This window comes from Phyllopteryx taeniolatus, chromosome 6 (assembly GCF_024500385.1).
Source record: "Phyllopteryx taeniolatus isolate TA_2022b chromosome 6, UOR_Ptae_1.2, whole genome shotgun sequence".
NCBI classification, from domain to species: Eukaryota; Metazoa; Chordata; class Actinopteri; order Syngnathiformes; family Syngnathidae; genus Phyllopteryx; species Phyllopteryx taeniolatus.
Window position 1 is genome coordinate 2,180,387 of NC_084507.1, and position 19,532 is coordinate 2,199,918.

General features: G+C 41.7%; 1 protein-coding gene and 1 long non-coding RNA gene across 14 annotated transcripts in view; one reads left to right on the plus strand and one right to left on the minus strand.

Moving 5' to 3' along the window:
* Positions 1 to 14,753, minus strand: part of cep192 (centrosomal protein 192) — an 86,153-nt gene extending 71,400 nt beyond the window's left edge. For all 11 annotated transcript variants that reach the window (XR_009788927.1, XR_009788926.1, XM_061776232.1 and 8 more), the window contains exons 1-13: positions 14,563 to 14,753; positions 13,968 to 14,210; positions 13,674 to 13,781; positions 8,923 to 9,080; positions 8,620 to 8,681; positions 8,229 to 8,367; positions 7,199 to 7,314; positions 6,979 to 7,068; positions 5,750 to 5,902; positions 4,893 to 5,043; positions 3,685 to 3,905; positions 3,244 to 3,366; positions 2,719 to 2,868 (exon numbers count right to left, since the gene is read on the minus strand). Coding sequence is in view for 9 of the 11 variants with exons in the window: in XM_061776232.1 (XP_061632216.1) it covers positions 2,719 to 2,868; positions 3,244 to 3,366; positions 3,685 to 3,905; positions 4,893 to 5,043; positions 5,750 to 5,902; positions 6,979 to 7,068; positions 7,199 to 7,314; positions 8,229 to 8,367; positions 8,620 to 8,681; positions 8,923 to 9,080; positions 13,674 to 13,781; positions 13,968 to 14,140 (1,644 nt within the window). In the remaining 2 variants the exon portion in view is untranslated. The remainder of the gene's footprint in view (positions 1 to 2,718; positions 2,869 to 3,243; positions 3,367 to 3,684; positions 3,906 to 4,892; positions 5,044 to 5,749; positions 5,903 to 6,978; positions 7,069 to 7,198; positions 7,315 to 8,228; positions 8,368 to 8,619; positions 8,682 to 8,922; positions 9,081 to 13,673; positions 13,782 to 13,967; positions 14,211 to 14,562) is intronic.
* Positions 14,754 to 15,062: 309 nt separating this feature from the next.
* On the plus strand, positions 15,063 to 18,045 carry LOC133479858 (uncharacterized). 3 transcript variants are annotated; one of them, XR_009789090.1, is made up of 4 exons: positions 15,063 to 15,226; positions 15,355 to 15,425; positions 16,255 to 16,641; positions 16,769 to 18,045. It is a non-coding gene; the product is annotated as an uncharacterized LOC133479858 (long non-coding RNA). The 3 variants fall into 3 exon arrangements; XR_009789089.1 differs by lacking the exon at positions 16,255 to 16,641 and having other exon boundaries at positions 15,332 to 15,425; XR_009789091.1 differs by lacking the exon at positions 16,255 to 16,641.
* The last annotated feature ends 1,487 nt before the right edge of the window (positions 18,046 to 19,532 follow it).

Sequence of the window (19,532 nt, forward strand, 5' to 3'; positions counted from 1 at the left end):
TCTGTTATTGGACTTCTGTGCTCGTCACGGATTGTCCACCATGTTCAAGCATAAGGGTGTCCACACGTGCACTTGGCACCAGGACAACCTAGGTCGCAGTTCGATGATTGACTTTGTGGTCGTGTCATCGGACTTGCGGCCGCATGTCTTGGAGACACGGGTAAAGAGAGGGGCGCAGCTGTCAACTGATCACCACCTGGTGGTGAGTTGGCTCAGATGGTGGGGGAAGATGCCGGTCCGACGTGGCAGCCCCAAACGTATTGTGAGGGTCTGCTGGGAACGACTGGCGGAATCCCCTGTCAGAAGGAGTTTCAACTCCCACCTCCGACAGAACTTTGCTCATCTTCCGGAGGAGGTGGGGGACATCGAGTCCGAGTGGACCATGTTCCACGCCTCCATTGCTGAGGCGGCCGACCGGAGCTGTGGCCGTAAGGGGGTCGATGCCTGTCGTGGCGGCAATCCCCGAACCTGTTGGTGGACACCAATGGTGAGGGATGCCGTCAAGCTGAAGAAGGAGTCCGATCGGGCCTTTTTGGCCTGTGGGACTCCTGAGGCAGCTGATGGGTACCGGCTGGCAAAGCGGAATTCAGCTTTGGTGGACGCTGAAGCAAAAACTCTGGCATGGGAGGAGTTCGGTGAGGCCATGGAGAGAGAGACTTCCGGACGGCTTCGAGGAAATTCTGGTCCACCATCCGACGTCTCAGGAGGGGAAAGCAGTGCACCATCAACACTGTGTATAGTGGGGATGGGGCGCTGCTGACCTCGACTCTGGACGTTGTGAGTCGGTGGGGAGAATACTCCGAAGACCTCCTCAATTCCACCGACACGCCTTCCCATGAGGGAGCAGAGTCTGGGTTCTCTGAGGCAGGCTCTCCTATCTCTGGGGTTGAGGTCACCGAGGTGGTTAAAAAGCTCCTCGGTGGCAAGGCCCCAGGGGTGGATGAGATTCGCCCTGAGTTCCTCAAGGCTCTGGATGTTGTAGGGCTGTCCTGGTTGACACGCCTCTGCAACATCACCTGGACATCGGGCACAGTGCCTCTGGATTGGCAGACTGGGGTGGTGGTCCCCCTTTTTAAGAAGGGGGACAGGAGGGTGTTTTCCAACTACAGGGGGATCACACTCCTCAGCCTCCCTGGTAAGGTCTATTCAGGGGTGCTGGAGAGGAGGGTCCGTCAGGAAGTTGAATCCCAGATTCAGGAGGAGCAGTGTGGTTTTCGTCCTGGCCGTGGAACAGTGGACCAGCTCTACACCCTTGGCAGGGTCCTCGAAGGTGCATGGGTGTTCGCCCAAACAGTCTACATGTGTTTTGTGGACTTGCAGTAGGCGTTCGACCGTGTCCCTCGGGTGGTCCTGTGGGAGGTGCTTCGGGAGTATGGGGTACCGAACCCCCTGATACGGGCTGTTCGGTCCCTGTACGACCGGAGTCAGAGTTTGGTCTGCATATCCGGCAGTAAGTCGGACTCGTTTCCGGTGAGGGTTGGACTCCGCCAAGGCTGCCCTTTGTCACCGATTCTGTTCATAACTTTTATGGACAGAATTTCTAGGCACAGCCGAGGCGTAGAGGGGATCTGGTTTGGTGGCCTCAGTATTGCAACTCTGCTTTTTGCAGATGATGTGGTTCTGTTGGCTTCATCAAGCCGTGACCTCCAACTCTCATTGGAGCAGTTTGGAGCAGAGTGTGAAGCGCCTGGGATGAGAATCAGCACCTCCAAATCTGAGACCATGGTCCTCAGTCGGAAAAGGGTGGTGTTCCCTCTCCAGGTCGGGGAGGAGATCCTGCCCCAAGTGGAGGAGTTCAAGTATCTTGGGGTCTTGTTCACGAGTGAGGGAAGAATGGAACGGGAGATCGGTGCAGCGTCTACAGTGATGCGGACTTTGTATCGATCCGTTGTGGTAAAGAAGGAGCGAAGCCGAAAGGCGAAGCTCTCGATTTACCGGTCAATCTACGTTCCTACCCTCACCTATGGTCAAGAGCTGTGGGTCGTGACCGAAAGAACAAGATCCCGGATACAAGCGGCCGAAATGAGTTTCCTCCGCAGGGTGTCCGGGCTCTCCCTTAGAGATAGGGTGAGAAGCTCGGTCATCCGGGAGGATCTCAGAGTAGCGCCGTTGCTCCTTCACATCGAGAGGAGCCAGATGAGGTGGCTGGGGCATCTGATTCGGATGCCTCCTGGACGCCTCCCTGGTGAGGTGTTCCGGGCACGTCCCACCGGGATGAGACCCCGGGGACGACCCAGGACACGCTGGAGAGACTACATCTTTCGGCTGGCCTGGGAACGCCTCGGGATCCCCGTGGAAGAGCTGGATGAAGTGGCTGGGGAAAGGGAAGTCTGGGCGTCCCTGCTAAAGCTACTGCCCCCGTGACCCGACCTCGGATAAGCGGGAGAAGATGGATGGATAAAACTCTACTTCCCACTGAGATGTACACTACCAGTCAAAAAAAAATAAAAAATAAATTGACGCAGAAATGAATGAGAAACTGTGTCCAAACTTTTGACTGGTAGAGGAGTTCAGAATAAAATTTTCACTTTTGTTTTAAGTGTAACCTTTGTTGACTTGACTGTGCATTCCCATATTCAAAACAGGGGATACACATCTTACTGGAACTACTAGGTCCTGCATTATTAATTAAACCACAGACGGCCATGTGTAAACCTAACTTGGCCACTAAAATAGGAGGAGGGTTAAATCAACATACTAACATATTTTGACAGTTACCTTTGAGTTGTGGAAGTTGTCTTGGGTAACTTGAAGTTGGGAAAAATTTGACTTTTCTTGCAAAGATCTCCCGAGTCCAGTTTCACTTTTCACGTAAGCAGAGCCAGCTCGCTCAGATGTCATCCTAGACTCAGTGTTTTCCATGGCATCCTGGCATTCATATTAATGTTAGCCTTTCTATTTTTTTTTTTAAAAAACAATTCACCCAGTCTTAGCTATCCAGTTGTACAATACAGTTTTCTTGGATGAGACAAAAGATTAGCTATCATCACAAAACAGCCTGAACTACCAAGACCCTATCACATGTACAATGGCTGTATTTTGTTGGATTAATGTTTTCCTTGAGTACCAAACACAGACCAGCAACTGGCACTAATAACAACAGGTTCAGGTGGTTATCACAATATATTGTATTACACATTTTAATTATGATTATGATGATTTAATTATGATGAAATCACCTTAGTAACACTAGTTTTATCTCGGTTTGAACAATCAAGCATCCACACCTATTTTTGTACTCACCAGTGCCTCCTGTCTGTCCATAATCATGCTCCAGTTCACAGGAGAGAGTGTATGACTTCCCCCTGATGAAGTTTTAGAGGTGCTGGCTTCACCGTTTCCAACAGGACCCACACGGTCACCCATCTGTTGTCACAAAATTAAAAAAAAAAAGTTTTTTTTTTTTTTTTTTTAAATGGTGTGAAAAGAGACATAAATCTCGACTTTGCTCGGTATAATTTTTTGAATTGAATAACTAATGGCATGTGAGCAACTAAAGTGCGTAACCAACTAGAACCCATTACTATGTATACATGGCAAAGCTAGTCAGAATTTATACAGATATTGCTCCAAAAGAAAACAATCTCACCGGAAATCATGCAGATTTTACAGATAAACACAGTGCATCACGGCTAATCGGTCTTCTTGCTTCAAAGCGGCAACCCTAAGGAAATGCACACTTACCTCTGCATGTGTACAACAGTTGTTCCTTCCATGTCCTGTGAGATTGCTGCAAGCACCACCGTCTCCATCTTCCCCAACAGCGCTGCTACCCACAATCCCCAGCCCGCGCAGCACATCATAGGTGGTTGGGACATTTGTTGTTGGAATAGGGATTGTTGAAACTCCCCTATCATTTCCACTTTCTTCACTCCCACTGCTCCCATCCCCACCACCTCCGTCCCCTTGTTTAGACAAAAAAATACAAATGTCATGCAGGTTTCTCTGTCTGTGCAAAGTAAATGAGCTTCGTATATTTATGACTATTACAAAATTATTATATTAAGCAGTAGCCAAGTGGTTAGGATCAGATAGGCAATGGACCATCCACCACACAGCATTAAGTCGCTCCCTCCTCTAGTGTTTGCTATAAAACAGAGTTAATTTGCTGTGTTTACTACCGTGATGCATTAAATGCAGATGCCAAATTTCATGAATGAGAATTTGTTCATGACAAGACAAATCTCACTAACTAATGCTTTTCAACATTCAAGGTAGTCAGTGCTTTCACATTGCTCATCATACAACAACTGAAGCAAAGTTAAAACATCATTCACATACTGACAACACAGTAACAAAGTCATACACATTGTAGACAATTTTATTAATGTTGATTATGGTATAATGTGTAATTGTAACGACAGCTTATTTAATTTTTTTAGATGTGCATTTCCTCATAACAATATATGCTAAACACAAGTAGCAGCTTATTAAAAACAACCATGTAATGGTTTATATAGATAAATGAATATGAAGTACAGTTGAGGTTAGCATGCTGATGTGGCCCTCGACAACCGTTCCAATTTTTCATGTGGCCCCTTTGGAAAATTTATTTGCCCACCACTGGTCTTTTATAATGCGTGATTACAACTCTGGGTAAAATGTAAAAAAGGAGATCTCTAAACACATTGGGCCCAACGGATGAGCCATTCTAAACATATTTGTTCCCACTTACCACTTTTGAAGAAGAATGTGGAAAAGACCATGTTCTAAAAAAACACTCAACAGAATACATGAACACACTCAAGTGTCATGATTGAAAAAATAGTTTATTACATTTGTTCCTATTCTACAACATATTCATGTCAGTATGCCAAATATCTTCTAAATCAAAAGTGTCCACATATTCTCTATTTCCCATAAATAGTGCATAACTACACATCATAACTAACCTGTGACTGGAGGGTTAATAACTCGTCCCTCGGCAGATCGTCTGTGTTCAATCCCAGACAGAGATGGACCGCCTAGGCCACTTGACCACTCATCATCAGAACTTCCCCCTTCTAAACCTGGCCTGAAACTGGGATGATTACTTTCACCAACCTGTAAAAAGACACACATACATACACGTCACAAATGACATACCGCATGCATATTATAACTAGACTTTACACCGATTTGATCGGCATCGGCCAATAATTAGCATTTTATACTCATCGGCTTTAATGTCATAATTCGCCAATCCGATCCATGACGTCATTGATCGGCTCCACGTCACCATGCTGTACAGTATATTTGGATTCCAAAGCTAGTTTATTTTTAGCCTTGTCGCATGTCTTTTGACATAGTACTATAAATATATGACAGCCAATAAAGTTCTTTTAAAAAATAAATTAATACATGACGGTGTGGGACAGACAACACGTCTGAGACAGACAATACGTAATGCGTGGATCAGAGGACAAGACGAATTTGGTCTTTCACGATTGCACTATGTCAGACTAATGCAATAAAATCTTGTATTCCGATACCACCGGATCCCGTCTTTTACAACCACTGGGCTTTATCGTTTCAAGTCATAAACGCAACCGGATATACTCGTATATACAGTAAATACATTTTATTTTAATCATTTAAATAGACACATTGCTCCATCTTGTGATCCGATCGGCGATCAGTTTTTTTAACTCGCTGATCGGCCCCAAAAATCCTGATCGTGTAAAGCGTAATTACAACATAGTCGGGTATCCATGAAGTTGATTAAGATCATTGCGATCAATAAATACTAGACTTCTATTCCCTCTCTCACCAACTGTCTGGATATGCTTGGTAGTAGCTTGTTTTTAGTGGAATTGCTTGTCTGTCTGGCAGACTCAAGCTCATCCTCAGTGTCCTCGTCACTAGCAGGACAGGAGTCCATACCTGTGGCAGCCAGACGCACAACAGGCATCTGGAAGTTGTCCTGAAAAAAGGAGAAAAGTTATAATATTAAAATAGGTTGATAAAATTTAGGCAGCACAGCCGACTGGTTAGCACATCAGCCATCTCCCCGTGCCTGCGTGGGGTTTCTCCGGGTACTCCGATTTCCTCCCACATTCCAAAAGCATGCATGGTAGGTTAATTGGCGACTCTAAATTGCCTGTAGGTGTGTATACGTGAGTGTGAATTGTTGTTTGTTTATATGTGCCCTGCGATTGGCCGGCGACCAGTCCAGGGTGTACCCCACTGCTCGCCCAGAGTCAGCTGAGATAGGTGCCAGCACACCCATAACTAAGGTTGGGCATCGAGAACCGATTGGAAACGGTATTAATGTTGCGGTTCTCCCGGAACCATACAAATTTAAAAATTTCGGTTCCCAGTTTAGAAAATTGATGGATGGATAAATACAAAAAAATAATAATAATAAATAAACATTTTTTTTTTTTAATTAAAATCACCGGTACCGTGTGAAGTTACTTTTCGTGCCAAAATGCTGGGTTCCGGTGCATACCCTTCAAAATAAAAGACTACAAGCTTAAAACAGCAAGTCAAGTTAAAACTTGCACATATAAACCGTTTGATGTGATGAAACAGTCCCAAATAACTATTTTAACAATGCTATATTTAACTTTTAGCTGAAACATTAATTAATGAATATTAAATTAATTGGATTAGTTCTACAAACACACACACACAAACACACACAGTCTTTTAGTTCATAGGTTTGATATTGATAATGGTTATAAAAGAACCTAGAGTCAAATGTTCATTTTCGTTTATGCTGAAGGCTGCTAAGAAAACTGATGTTCATAATTTGGACACCCTTTATTTAAACCATGCAAGCTTTTTGGACCCAGCCCCCTAAAAGAATCGGAATAGAGAATCGTTTGGAACCGGAATCGAAATAAGGAACCGGAATCGGAGCCGCTCCAATTCAAACGATGCCCAACCCTAGCCGCGACCATAGTGATGATAAGCGGTACAGAAAATGGATGGATGGAGGGATAGATAAAATTTAGAGAACACATTGTCAAGACCCAAATGTGCATTTACACTCACCTGATCATAGTCATCAATGATCTGGTGTCCATACTGTTCAGGCTCTATGGAACTTGAATTGGATCGGTCATCAGATGTCCGAGGTAGCACCTAACAAAGACAACAAATAAATCGTGGCATCAATTGTAAAAGAAATATGGACAATAGGTCATTACCTTTACTTTGTAGCGGTGTACACTATCATATGAAAACAGGAACGAAAACCATGTTTGAAGCTTACTGTGGCAGGGAGCTCTTGCCCCTCAACTGTGCCCCTTTGCATGGCAGAAGGCACCAGTTTTCTGAAGTAGAGTTCCAACTCGTCGTCAGGCAAGTTGTTCAACTCAATTTCATCATCTGGGGATTCATTTGATACATTTACACATTACAAACATACATACATTACATACATTTGAGTTCAAACCCAGAAGTGTGCATGACTTGTTGGCCAAAACAAATACCATCTGTCTGACTGAAAGTCTTCTTCAGAATCAGTCTTCTGAACACAGCCACATCCCCAATTGTATGACAAAAAGCACACTTGTGCAAAGACTCTGTATTTGCTCTCTGTAATACACTTCATTTTTTCCAACCAGGTTGTACAGTTGTACAATTATTGGTGGAAAAAGTTTGGAAATGGTCACATTTGGTCATGGTTTTTTTTTTATGGACAAAAACGTGGAATTTGAACATGGGTGTGAACACTTTTTATATCCACCATATATTGCTCGTCCGTACTAGTACAACTCTCAACAGTAACCAACTATAACAGACATGGTACAGTATGTGCGGTAAGCATCCAATAGCCTCTCTGCTCATACTGTATGTGCACCTCCATGTTAGCTAAGTGTGTGGGTCACAATCCCTGGAGGGATGGCAGTGAGAAGGCTTGAAAATACACACCGTTTAGTGTAAACATCCAAAGCTAACGTTTAAAACGTTCCCAGTGGAATTAACAGACAAGCCGAGCTTCTTTACATAAACTTCATCTATTTAAAGTCAGGTCTGTCGTCGCTTGATGTCATCAAATCGTACAACGTGATGTACACAAAACAAAACATATACACAAACAAACGCATACAATCATAAATAACCAGACAAAATCTTCTCCAATGAGAATACGCCAAAGCTCCCTTCACCCAACCCTTGACTATTAGTAGATGAGAGCGATGAGATAAGTTTTTCTTTGACCAGTATGAGGGTGCTGGGATCATAGATGTCACGATCGCAGCTATAAAGTAAACATGCAACTACATGCGCATTAATCATACCTGTAATGTCACTGTTCATGCTGTCCACAGACATGAGCTTTTCATTTTCCAAAAAACTGGAGCTGCCACTAAAATGGTCACTGTCCGCTGCTTCACTTGGCACATTATTGTTGTCAGTAGTAGCTTGCAGGGATGGGACCTGTAGTATAATATTGATAATATTACCGGTACTTGAAACAAGTAAGCCATGCTGTTATAGTACACAACCATCCAATGAACTTGCAGTTACCCTAGTCATGTCCATCAATATGTGCAATGACAGCTTTAAATGAAATATTTAGTTCGTTACTAGTTAGCTCCAGTTTTGGATTTGAATTTAGATAGGTACTGAATCTCTGCAATATGATATCACCTACTTTCACTCCACATTTTAGTGAAATCCAAAAAATACCTTTTTATTTGTACAATCCTTGTGTCCATACTGAGCAAATGTTAGGAGACCTGTTGGAAGATCTGGCAAAGAAGGAAAACTCACATCAAAGGATGTTAGTCTTGTGCAAAATACAGGTCTACTTGAACACACCGAGAAACTTACAACAGCTTCAATTTATGTCAAAAAAATAATTATAATTATACTATTAAAAAAAGATGATTAATTATCATGCAAATATAGTACATGTGCGTCTTTGATGAATAACAAAGTGCCAATAATTTGCAGGGATTGGGGGAACTGGATAAACAGGGATATTGTTACCTGTAGGATGTTCTGTGTGCCTGCCCTGGACTGAGCCCATCTGAGTTGGAAGAAGACCCAGGAGGGATCCTTGGTTTCTGGATGCACTTTCATCCAGGTTAATCTTAATCAGCATTTCTGATAAACGATGTGCTGCAATAAAGTCGTCTGCATTGTCCCTAAATAAATAGTAATACTCAGATAATTCCATACATTAAATATTAAAAAACAAAAAAACAAAAGACATACACTGACTCCAGCAACTAAAGCATAAAACTTCAATGCAGACAATGAAGCAGCAATGCAAAAGTGAGTGAGGGGAATAGTGACGCAAGTAGGAAAAACAAAAAAAGTGTACATTCTTGAATAGCGTTTGCAACAGATAGAACTTTGATAAAAAGGGCCAAGACTCTCTCAAAACCAGACATGCCCAAAGTCCGGCCCCCGGGCCAAATCCGAAGCCCGAAGCCTCTGTCATAAAACCAATAATATGTGGCCCGGCAGTACAAAATACACGCGCAATTTTATATTTCACCACAGGATGGCAGTAAACTTGTGGCTGAACTCTCACGGGGCCGTTTTGCGCATGATCTGTTTTTTGCCCATTTCTAAAATGGCAACTGGAAGTAAGAAAAGGAAAGTTGATAGCGAGGGCCGACGTTTCCAGAACAAATGGAAGTCTGAATATTTTTTCCCTGAGTTTAGAAACAACTGCGTCTGCCTAATTTGCCAAGAGACTGTGGCTGTCTTCAAGGAGTTCAATATAAAGAGACACTACTAGACAAAACATGCTAATTATGACAAGCTAACTGGGAACAAACGCAGTGAAAAATTGAAGCAACTGGAAGCTGGTTTAACGGCTCAGCAACACTTTTTCACAAGAGCCAGTGAGTCGAATGAAAATGCAACCACGGCAAGCTATGAGGTGGCAACGCTGATTGCCAAGCACTGCAAACCTTTTACTGAGGGTGAATTTATTAAAGACTGTGTGATGAAAATGGTGAACATTTGTCCTGAGAAAAAGCAACAGTTCGCCAATGTTTTCCTGGCTCGTAGCACTGTGTCACGAAGGATCGAAGACGTTTCTTCTGATATTAAGAGACAGTTGGACGCAAAAGGAGTGGAGTTTGAATTTTTTTCGTTAGCCTGTGACGAAAGCACGGATGCATCAGACAGCGCTCAGTTACTGATTTCTTTTAGAGGAGTGGACAGTGAAATGAACGTGCGTGAAGAGCTACTTGATCTCCAGAGCCTTAAGGGCCAAACAAGAGGGAAATATTTATTTGCTTCTGTTTGTTCCGCCGTAGATGACATAAAATTACAGTGGAATAAAATCACGGGGATTATTACGGATGGTGCACCTGCCATGGTTGGCGAGCACAGTGGATTATCAACCCTAGTGTGTAACAAAGTAAGCGAAGGAGGAGGTAAAGCTATTAAACTCCATTGTATTATTTACCAACATGTTCTATGTGCCAAACATCTGAAATATGATCACGTTATGAAACCGGTGATAAAGGCTATTAATTACATTCGCTCCAAAGCCCTGTGCCATCGACAGTTTCAACAATTTCTACTGGATATCCACGCTGAATACGGAGATGTTGTGTATCACACCGATGTAAGATGGCTCAGTAGGGGGTCTGCACTGTAGCATTTCTACTCACTCAAACAGGAAATTGGACAATTCTTGGCAAAAAAGGGACAACCGATGCCAGAACTAACCGATCCTGTTTGGCTGTCTGATTTTGGATTTTTAGTTGACATAACCCGACATCTTAACAACCTGAACACGAGCCTTCAGGGGCAAAATGCATTGATAAGCCAACTGTATTCACATATTAAAGCCTTTCGAACCAAGCTGCTACTTTTCCAAACCCACCTGTCACAAACGCAGCCCAATACCACACATTTCCAATCTCTGCAAGAAATAATGACATGTTTTCCAGCGCACAATATTAGTGCGCAAATGAGGAGGTATGCCGCAAACATCTCATCTCTGACTGAGGAGTTTCAACAACGTTTCAGGGATTTTGCAACTATTGAAAAGGAGATCACGCTTTTTTCTTCTCCTGTTTCCGTGGATCTCAGTGACGTTCCAGCCCACCTGCAGTTGGAGCTCATTGAGCTGCAGTGTGACACGGAGTGTCGCAGCCGGTACCAACAACTCTCTCGTCAACTTTTACCAGCAGCTGGATAAAGACAGGTTCCAAGAGATTCGTAAATTTGCTAAGAAAATGTTGAGCTTGTTTGGCTCGACATACTTGTGTGAGAAGACATTCTCAGTCATGAACATGAATAAGAACCGCGTGAGGACAAGACTAAGTGACTCGCACCTGCGTGACATCTTGCGCATTAAAACCACCGCTTTTGAGCCAGACCTGCCCCATTTACTGCAGTCGAGATCTCAGTATCACCCTTCACATTAATGCATACATGTTGTTTATTGATTCTGATGAATAAAGTTTGAATCAAATTCCATAAAAATACTTTATTTTGCATTTAATTAATTTTTATTTTAACCTTCATTTATCCAAGTCAGGCAGTTATCAGATCTACCAAGCAGCCGACAGCATAGTAAATCAAAGTAAAATAAAAATAAATACAAAAAAGCATTCCCCTCGTCGGTAGCATGTAAAATTAATGCTGGCCCGTATGACAATTTTTTTACGTCAATGTGGCCCCTGAGCCAAAATGTTTGGGCACCCCTGCTCTAAACCAAATAAATGAATATAAAAACAATGTATTTTATAAAGTCTCAAAAAGACAACAGACTATGATTTGGTTGATTTATGCCCATCCCAGCTATCAACGGGCAGGAGGCGGGATACACCCCGAACTGGTTGCCAGCCAATCGCAGGGCAAATATAAACAAACAACCATTCACACTCACACCTATAGGCAATTTAAGAGTCTTCAATTAACCTATCATGTATGTTTTTGGGATGTGGGAGGAAACCGGAGTGCCCGGAGAAAACCCACACAGGCACGGGGAGAACATGCAAACTCCCCACAGGCGGGGCCGGGGATTGAACCCCGGTCCTCAGAACTGTGAGGCAGATGCCCTAACCAGTCGGCCGCCGTGCCACCACGTAGAAAATCAACAGAAAAGAATTACTTTTGTTTCACATTTTAATCCTTCAATGGATTTTTTTTTTTAACTCTCTGCTGTATATTCATGCAAGCATATAAAAAAAAATATATTTTTTTTAAAAAGATGTCAGAGTGACAGGACATCCAAATGGTGTTGCACCATTAACTCATTCCCTGCCAAAGCCGTCCAAAGACGTCATTCAGAATCAAGCTATTCCCTGCCAATGCTGTCTAAAGACGTCAATGGCGTATTTAACGGGGATGGGTGGAGGAGGGTCTTCTGCAGTTTATGTGTGATCGTCAAGCGTCTGGATAACTGCAATGAGGAATGACACCCTGTAGAGGGGAAGAATGCCTTGAGGTGAACATCCCTCCCCCAGATTGAAGAAGAGGAAGAAGAAGGAGGGGGCGGGTGCAGGAGACAATGAGAAGATGAAAGCATAATGGCGGAAAAGAGAGAAGACAAAATGAAAAAAAATCAAAAGCAAAAACTTTCGGTACTATAAATTTATTGCACCAAGGCAAGAAAAATATTCCCGTGACCGACAGGAATGACGCCTTATATCATGCAAGGAAATAAAGGATGACGGTCCGAGCGTTCCTTTTGTTGCAAAGCTATCGCCCAAAATGCCGGGCCATATGGAGAGATGCTCGCGGCCACTTGCCAGCCGATCGTCTGCCGACCAGGATTTGAGTAAATGGGATCCGGAATCATGATGAGTGAACTCCCTCTGGATCGCCTGGAAACAGCCGAGCTTCATTCGGAGCTTCCTCCGGATGATAATGAAGATGAAGGTAACTCGTTTGCAGCTCACATTAGCTACATTTAGCGAGCAAACACGCTACTTCAATCCTTGTTACATAAAAACATAATTTACTCCTACTAGTTGACACTACAATTTTACATCTGTTGACAGTACTGATTAAAATTTTCCATTTCCAGCTTGCAATAATTCAACACCCGCGAGTCAAATGTCATTTAGGATTACGACGAAGAAAAGTAATGTCATTGTTTTTTTTATCTTTGCAAAACACATCATCCATAAAAAATATTCTGTAGTAATGGTACGTATTTTTTCAAATTTACAGGTTATGCATCCAGAAGACGTTCAACCCCCATTCCAGTACGTTTTTTTTCCCACAAATCCCACGACAGCAATTTCAACTATGTATTTTTTAGTCATAGTTATGTTCCTAAACTGCACAGGTTGTGCTTCGAGCAGAAGTAAGGACTGGTTTCAAGAACAATAACCACACAACATCCCATTCACCACCACTAAAGAATAAAATCCAGATGTGGATAAAACTTTGCTAGATTTTATACGCAAGGTAATAAAAACCTGGAGTATTGAGCAAACAAACAGTAGAGGAGGAGAAGTTGGAGGAAAAAAGTGCAAGCGTGGGAGGCCATTTGTTCATGCATTTTTGTCTAATGTAAATTCTGTACAGTTATACTATGTACATAATTGAATAAATAATTTTTCTGTCAAAAGTACTTTCTCAGTGTTCTTTTATGTCCAGATATTTGAGATTTTCACTAAAGGAAAAACTCAACTGTAGTCAGGAAGCAGACTAGCATATCTCCAAAAACGAGTTGATGTAGCAGGACTCAAAGTGGAAAAAAAACTCTTGACAGATGAGCTTCTGTCAGGCCCCAATGTGAACAGTATTTTACTCACAAGTCATCTTTGAAGCTGAGTGCAAACTTGGCCTGTTTGTCTTCTGATAATTGTGAGTTGGCATGCTCCAACTCACTTTCCTCCAGATATGAGGCATCACCACCGTCTCTGGAAAACGTGAGAACACAGTAACCTTGTTTCACGTCACATCAGCACTCAATTCAAGAAGAGCAAATAGTTTTAACTATTAAAATGTACAATTAATCTCAGAAGGTGAATATTGGCCATCTCAAACTCAGCACCTTTCCAGACTACCCCAAAGTATCTATCCGTAATAGAGTGGTGTTCTCCCACCTGTTATCAGACTGAGGTCTCATTTTAGCCACTGTAGAAGCAGCCACAGGTAGTCCGGGCCCTGAACCCAGTGTTACATTCCCCAGTGTGGCACGGCCATTGGTGCTGTCCAAAGACCTGCCGAGGAAACTGGGAAAGGCTTCATCTTCTAATTTGTAAAAACTCTCTGCCATTTATTTGACAGTGCAGGGTCGTGTCCCAATTCTGCTCGAGGACAGCTCAAATCAAGACCATCTGGGGTAACTAGAAAACCAAAAAGCAGGGAAGGTTCACACATTATAATAACCATCAATTAACTGAGCAAAGTTACTGCGTTGACGCAAATTTACCAAACCGTCAAATACTAAAAATCAATCAAATCATGTGTCCAATTTAAGCAACGGGCTAACCTCGAACGGTAGCTCGTGGCTAAAAACAAATGGGTTTGTTGAGCTTTTTCTGAGTTCGACAAAAAAAAAAAAAAAAAACATGAAGTAAGAACTACTTACTATGAGAGTGTGAAACTGTACTGCTACTTTCAATCGCCCCCCCCTCAAGAAGATTAAATCAGAACGCACAGTGTTAACAAAAGAACATTAGTTAGAGTCACACTCACTTAATTCAGCACCGTCAGAGAAGCGGGACGTCCGACCTGAACGTCCTATGTTTGAACACGACGTGAGCTACCAATGAAATACTTTGACATATACTCAACAGTTTCCTCACTCTAAACACGTCGTAGTTCCACGAAACAAGACAAGTTGGGGAGCTGAAAGCAGCGCCTGAACTCCACAGGAAGCCCGCCACAACGTCATCCCCCATGTGGGTGGGACTTAAGTTAGGACAATCATTTGATTGGACATTGACCGGAAATGTTCTGAATTACAGTTGGACAAAAAAATAATAATAAAAAAAATAATAATAATAATCCTCTCGCAGCAGAAACTACTTGAACTGTCTTGTACTTAAGAAGGACTGGTGATAAATTATTCATCCACATATCTATCAGCTGGAATGTATCCTTGCTGATATACAAGACAAAGTAACTAGCATTATAACGTTTAGCCCAACAAAACCTTGTACCACGTTTTCTGTCACGCATATGGTGGATGACATCATTTGTTGTGCGAAAACAGCTGCTTGCAAACTGATCAGCAACACGTTTCCAGCCTGCGTCATATACTGGAGTCTGGCAGGAATGAAATGGAAAGGTGTTTCTCTTCATAAAACATAAGTTTGTTCGAGCAAAAATGATCTGCATGATGCATCAGTCTGTATAGGTGAGGAACTACTTCCTCATGGGACGATGATATAAAAAAAAAAACAGGATTGTTGAATGATATTGAATGATATCCTTCTCCATCTTCCCGTTTCACATTTTCCAGACACTTGAAACGTACCTCTCAAGAGTATGACTCATTCTAAACGTTGCATGGATGATGCATGGTCCAGTCTCCAGTAGGATTTCTGACTACAACAGTGAGTGGGCCTACTGCAAATGGCATCACACGTTCCATGTATGATAGTTTGCCTTCTTCACCTACACCATGACACGTGTTCAAAATTAACAACTCTAACTTAACAGTACTGCAATATAAAGCACATAAACTGTACAATTTAGGTAGCAAGCGGTGGTAATTTACACAAACGCACTCAAATTTAAACATAATAATTGTCCACTTGCTTTTCTATGGAATTGCTTGATATTACCTACTACATGTACAGTATGAATTGCATCCTTCGTCAATTGTGGTTGAATACTGAGAAATGCTGTTGCCAAGGAGCAATGCCATTTTATGACCGTATGACGTATGTAAAATACATCACAACAAGTCAGGCGCATAGGAGATGACATCAGAGCAATGTGAATGGATGTTTACAGAGCTGTGATCTTTCACAAGATATAAACGACATCATTGCGGCATCGTTGCCTCTGTATGAATTACTCAGGCCATCAATCCTCCGCATCAATGTCCCTTAACCATTCCAATACTGTAACAATCCTGTGAATGTTTTTTCAACATATAGTCCTGTTTTCTATCTCGCTTTTTAAAATACTACCATACCTTAAAAAGGACCGTTTTGTTGTTGTTTTATTAATTGTGCAAACGAGAAACAACAAAATTAAGGATGGTAATGTAAGTTAGTAATGGCAGCACGGTGGGGAGTAACACACCTCACAATCGAGAAGTTCGACTAAAACACGGAGGAGGTGCTGGAGGAGTTTGTTTTGAAAGAAGTATATTTCATTGGAAAATAATATTTATTTATTCATTGATATTTATTTTGGATTATTTTATTATTTAAGAGAGAAGATTTATGGATGTCCAAATTCAAGTCTGACAGTCGAGCTTGAAAATGTCACTCGCCAGAAAGGCCAGCTTGCCCAAAGCCAAGAATGGAGCGCAATTGAAAGCCTCGCAACACCCGAGAAACTTGTGTTTGGAACATGGAATGCTCTTCCTGACGGTTATAGGAACATGAAGAAATATGCATTTGGAGTATTATCCATCTTTGGATCAACATACCTGTGCGAGCAGATATTCTCAAACATGAACTACATTAAATCCAAATACTGCAACCGCCTCACAGATGAGAGCTTGCAGTCATGTGCCAAGATTAAAAGTTACATTTGACATGCCCGATGTTGAGAAGCTGTCCAGTGATGTCCGAAAACAGAAGTCACATTAAACACGTAAGAACACAATTCTGTCATAGGCACATATTTAGCAACAAAGTGTCTGTTTTTATAAAGTGGTTTCTGATTTTTGTCAGTATATATTTGGAATGACACAGGGATATTATTGTGCTTTGTTGCTCAGGTCCAATGACGGCTGCGTTGTATTGTGCGCGTCAAAAGAGAAGAGGATGCTGCTTTTTACCTTGCACTGACTTACTTAGCATTTGTAGAAAACTAAAGAGAAGAGGATAATGCACAAAAATGTAACTTAAACTGTATTATTTTAACTTTTTATACTTTACCTGTTCAAAAGGCTGCTGTTTTATTATTTAAGCAGGCTGCGTTTTATTTGCAGGCTGTGATTTATCACACTCATGTGCAATTGTTGCCTATTCATTTGTGTCTGTTGCCGCCATTAGGGGGGAAAGAGACGAAGATTGTGCATTATTTTATTTTATTAATCGTAATGGATGGATGCAAATGAAACTGGCTTATTTTCGTAGTACTTAGCTTTTCAAAAGGCTGCTCTTTCATTTTTATAATTGCAGGATGCGTTTTATTACAATCTGTCTGTTGCCCAGATAAGGGGCAAAAGAGAAGAGGATTGTTTGTTTTATTGAGGATTGAAGAGGACTGCATTTTATTTCCATGGGGAGGTCTGAAATTACAGGAGGCATGTTCCATTTTTTTTTTTTTTTTTTTAATCCTCAAACATTTAAAAAAAAATTCTGTAAAGGATTATGTGCTGTGGCGACCCCTAATGGGACACGCTGAAAGGGAAAGAAAGAAAGAGACACAGGGATATAGATAGATGATACAATGATGAATTATAATAAACCACTACTGCGTATGAAACTGGATATGCATACAATTTATACATTACTTTCTTGTGCACAGTATGTTAGTATTCCACTTTAGTCTGTTGTTCAAGTGTACTCCCAAGTACTTGTAGTGCTGCACCATTCCAATATCCTCACCCATGATGCAAACGAGTGTTGGTCCTGGTCCTCCCAAAGTCCAAAACTAGCTCCTTATTTTTGCTAGTGTCGAGGATTTTGATGATTCCAGCTGAACCAGTCCACAAAATTGTCTACCAGTTCTCTATAATCCATCTCCTGTCCATCTTGAATACAAAACTGCCTCATTTTAGATGAAAACTGTTAAATATATTTTAGAAGTTATCATTTATTTGCTTAGCTTGCATTAGTATTATGGACGATTTTAGATGTCTCGCCTTCAAAAAGATGACTCAGCATCATCCGATGGAAGGGCGCCTGGACCAAGGACGTGATCGGATGTGGTCGGGGACGTGACAGGTGTTGGTCCAATGTTTTGTGTTGTGTCTTATTGTTTAGAACATTATGTCTGGGAAAAACCCTCCTATTTTCAAATAAATGCAGGAGCGACGGGAGAGATTGGTTAGAGCGTGTTGAGAGACTATGATCTGAACAATCTCCCATACGCCCTCCTCATGAGAAAAAGAAACCAGTGTCTTCATTCCTTTTGTGTCTATTTTTTATAATGTTGGGTAAGATAAATCCAACATTAAATTGGTCCGGATTTGAACCAGCGACCTTGCCATGGCAAGTAAGACCCTTTACGGGACTGGTCTTCGTTCTCCTCAACTGGGATCTGAAGGTTGACGACAATCCACAGGATTGAAGACGACTGGTGAGTTAAATTTTAAAATATTTTTAGGAAAAAGGACGGCGGAGTCCGACAAATTCCGCGAGGACGGCGGAGTCCTGTACGTACTTAAATTCCGTGTTTAATAAACCCTGTGAATACTAGTCAATGGCGGGTGAAATAAAGAAACTAGGAAAGTTTCGTGGCGTCGTAGTTAAATTCCGTATAGGACGGCGGAGTCCTCTAATGAGCTGTTGACAGACGTAGTTAAATTCCGTATAGGACGGCGGAGTCCTCTGACGAGCCAGTGTGAATGAAAACTGTTTGAATGAGAGTGTAAATGGGAAATGGGAAACCACTAGGTTTTTCATTCCATACCAAAACAGTGGGAAAGTAAACGGTGGACTTTTGTGGATGCAAAGGCAAGAATTCTCCACTCGAAAGAGTTGAAGTGAGAATTACCACAGAAAGTAAATTTGAATCACCGTCCTACTGAAAAGAAACAGTGTTCTAGACTACCCTAGGTAGTATTACACTGAACCAAATTCTTTCAAATGGGGAAAGGAAGTAGTAAAATAAAAAACAGGAATACACTGCAGTGTAAAGGTTGGAGGTTCATTAAATTAAATTTAAAAGAAAAAAAAAACAGGATACTGATAAAATTTAATATTTAGAGACAGGGATAACCGAACACGGCTTTAATGGTTGGTTAAATACACAAAAATAGCCGCGTTGCAGGAATCAAATTATATAAAAAATAAAAGACAAACCACCGTTAAACGTGGGAAAGGCCCTATTGTCTGCAGCCTTGCAGCTTATCACAAAAATAGAAGATAAAAAAAAGAATATGATGAGCTGCAGTAATACAGAGAGCAGCATGCGTACCAAACCCACGCACATTGTTAAATTCATTAAGACCAGACACTACTGTGTTTACAGTAGTGGACATAAGTAATGCATTCTTTTCAGTACCAATAGAAAATAACAGTCAATTTTGGTTTGCATTCACATTTGAGAAAAAAAAATATATATATATACATTTACTAGATTACCGCAAGGCTACTGTGAAAGTCCAACTATTTATTCACAAGTTATGACAACACGCATGTCTTCTGGCATCTACAGATGGAGAGACATGCACGGATTCATTGGCCTTACTGCATCATCTAACAGAAGAGGGACATAAAGTTATCATAAATAAATTGCAATGATGTAAAAGGCAAGTCAAATATCTAGGCCATAATTTCAGTGTAGGAGGAAGGACTATATTAGAAGACAGG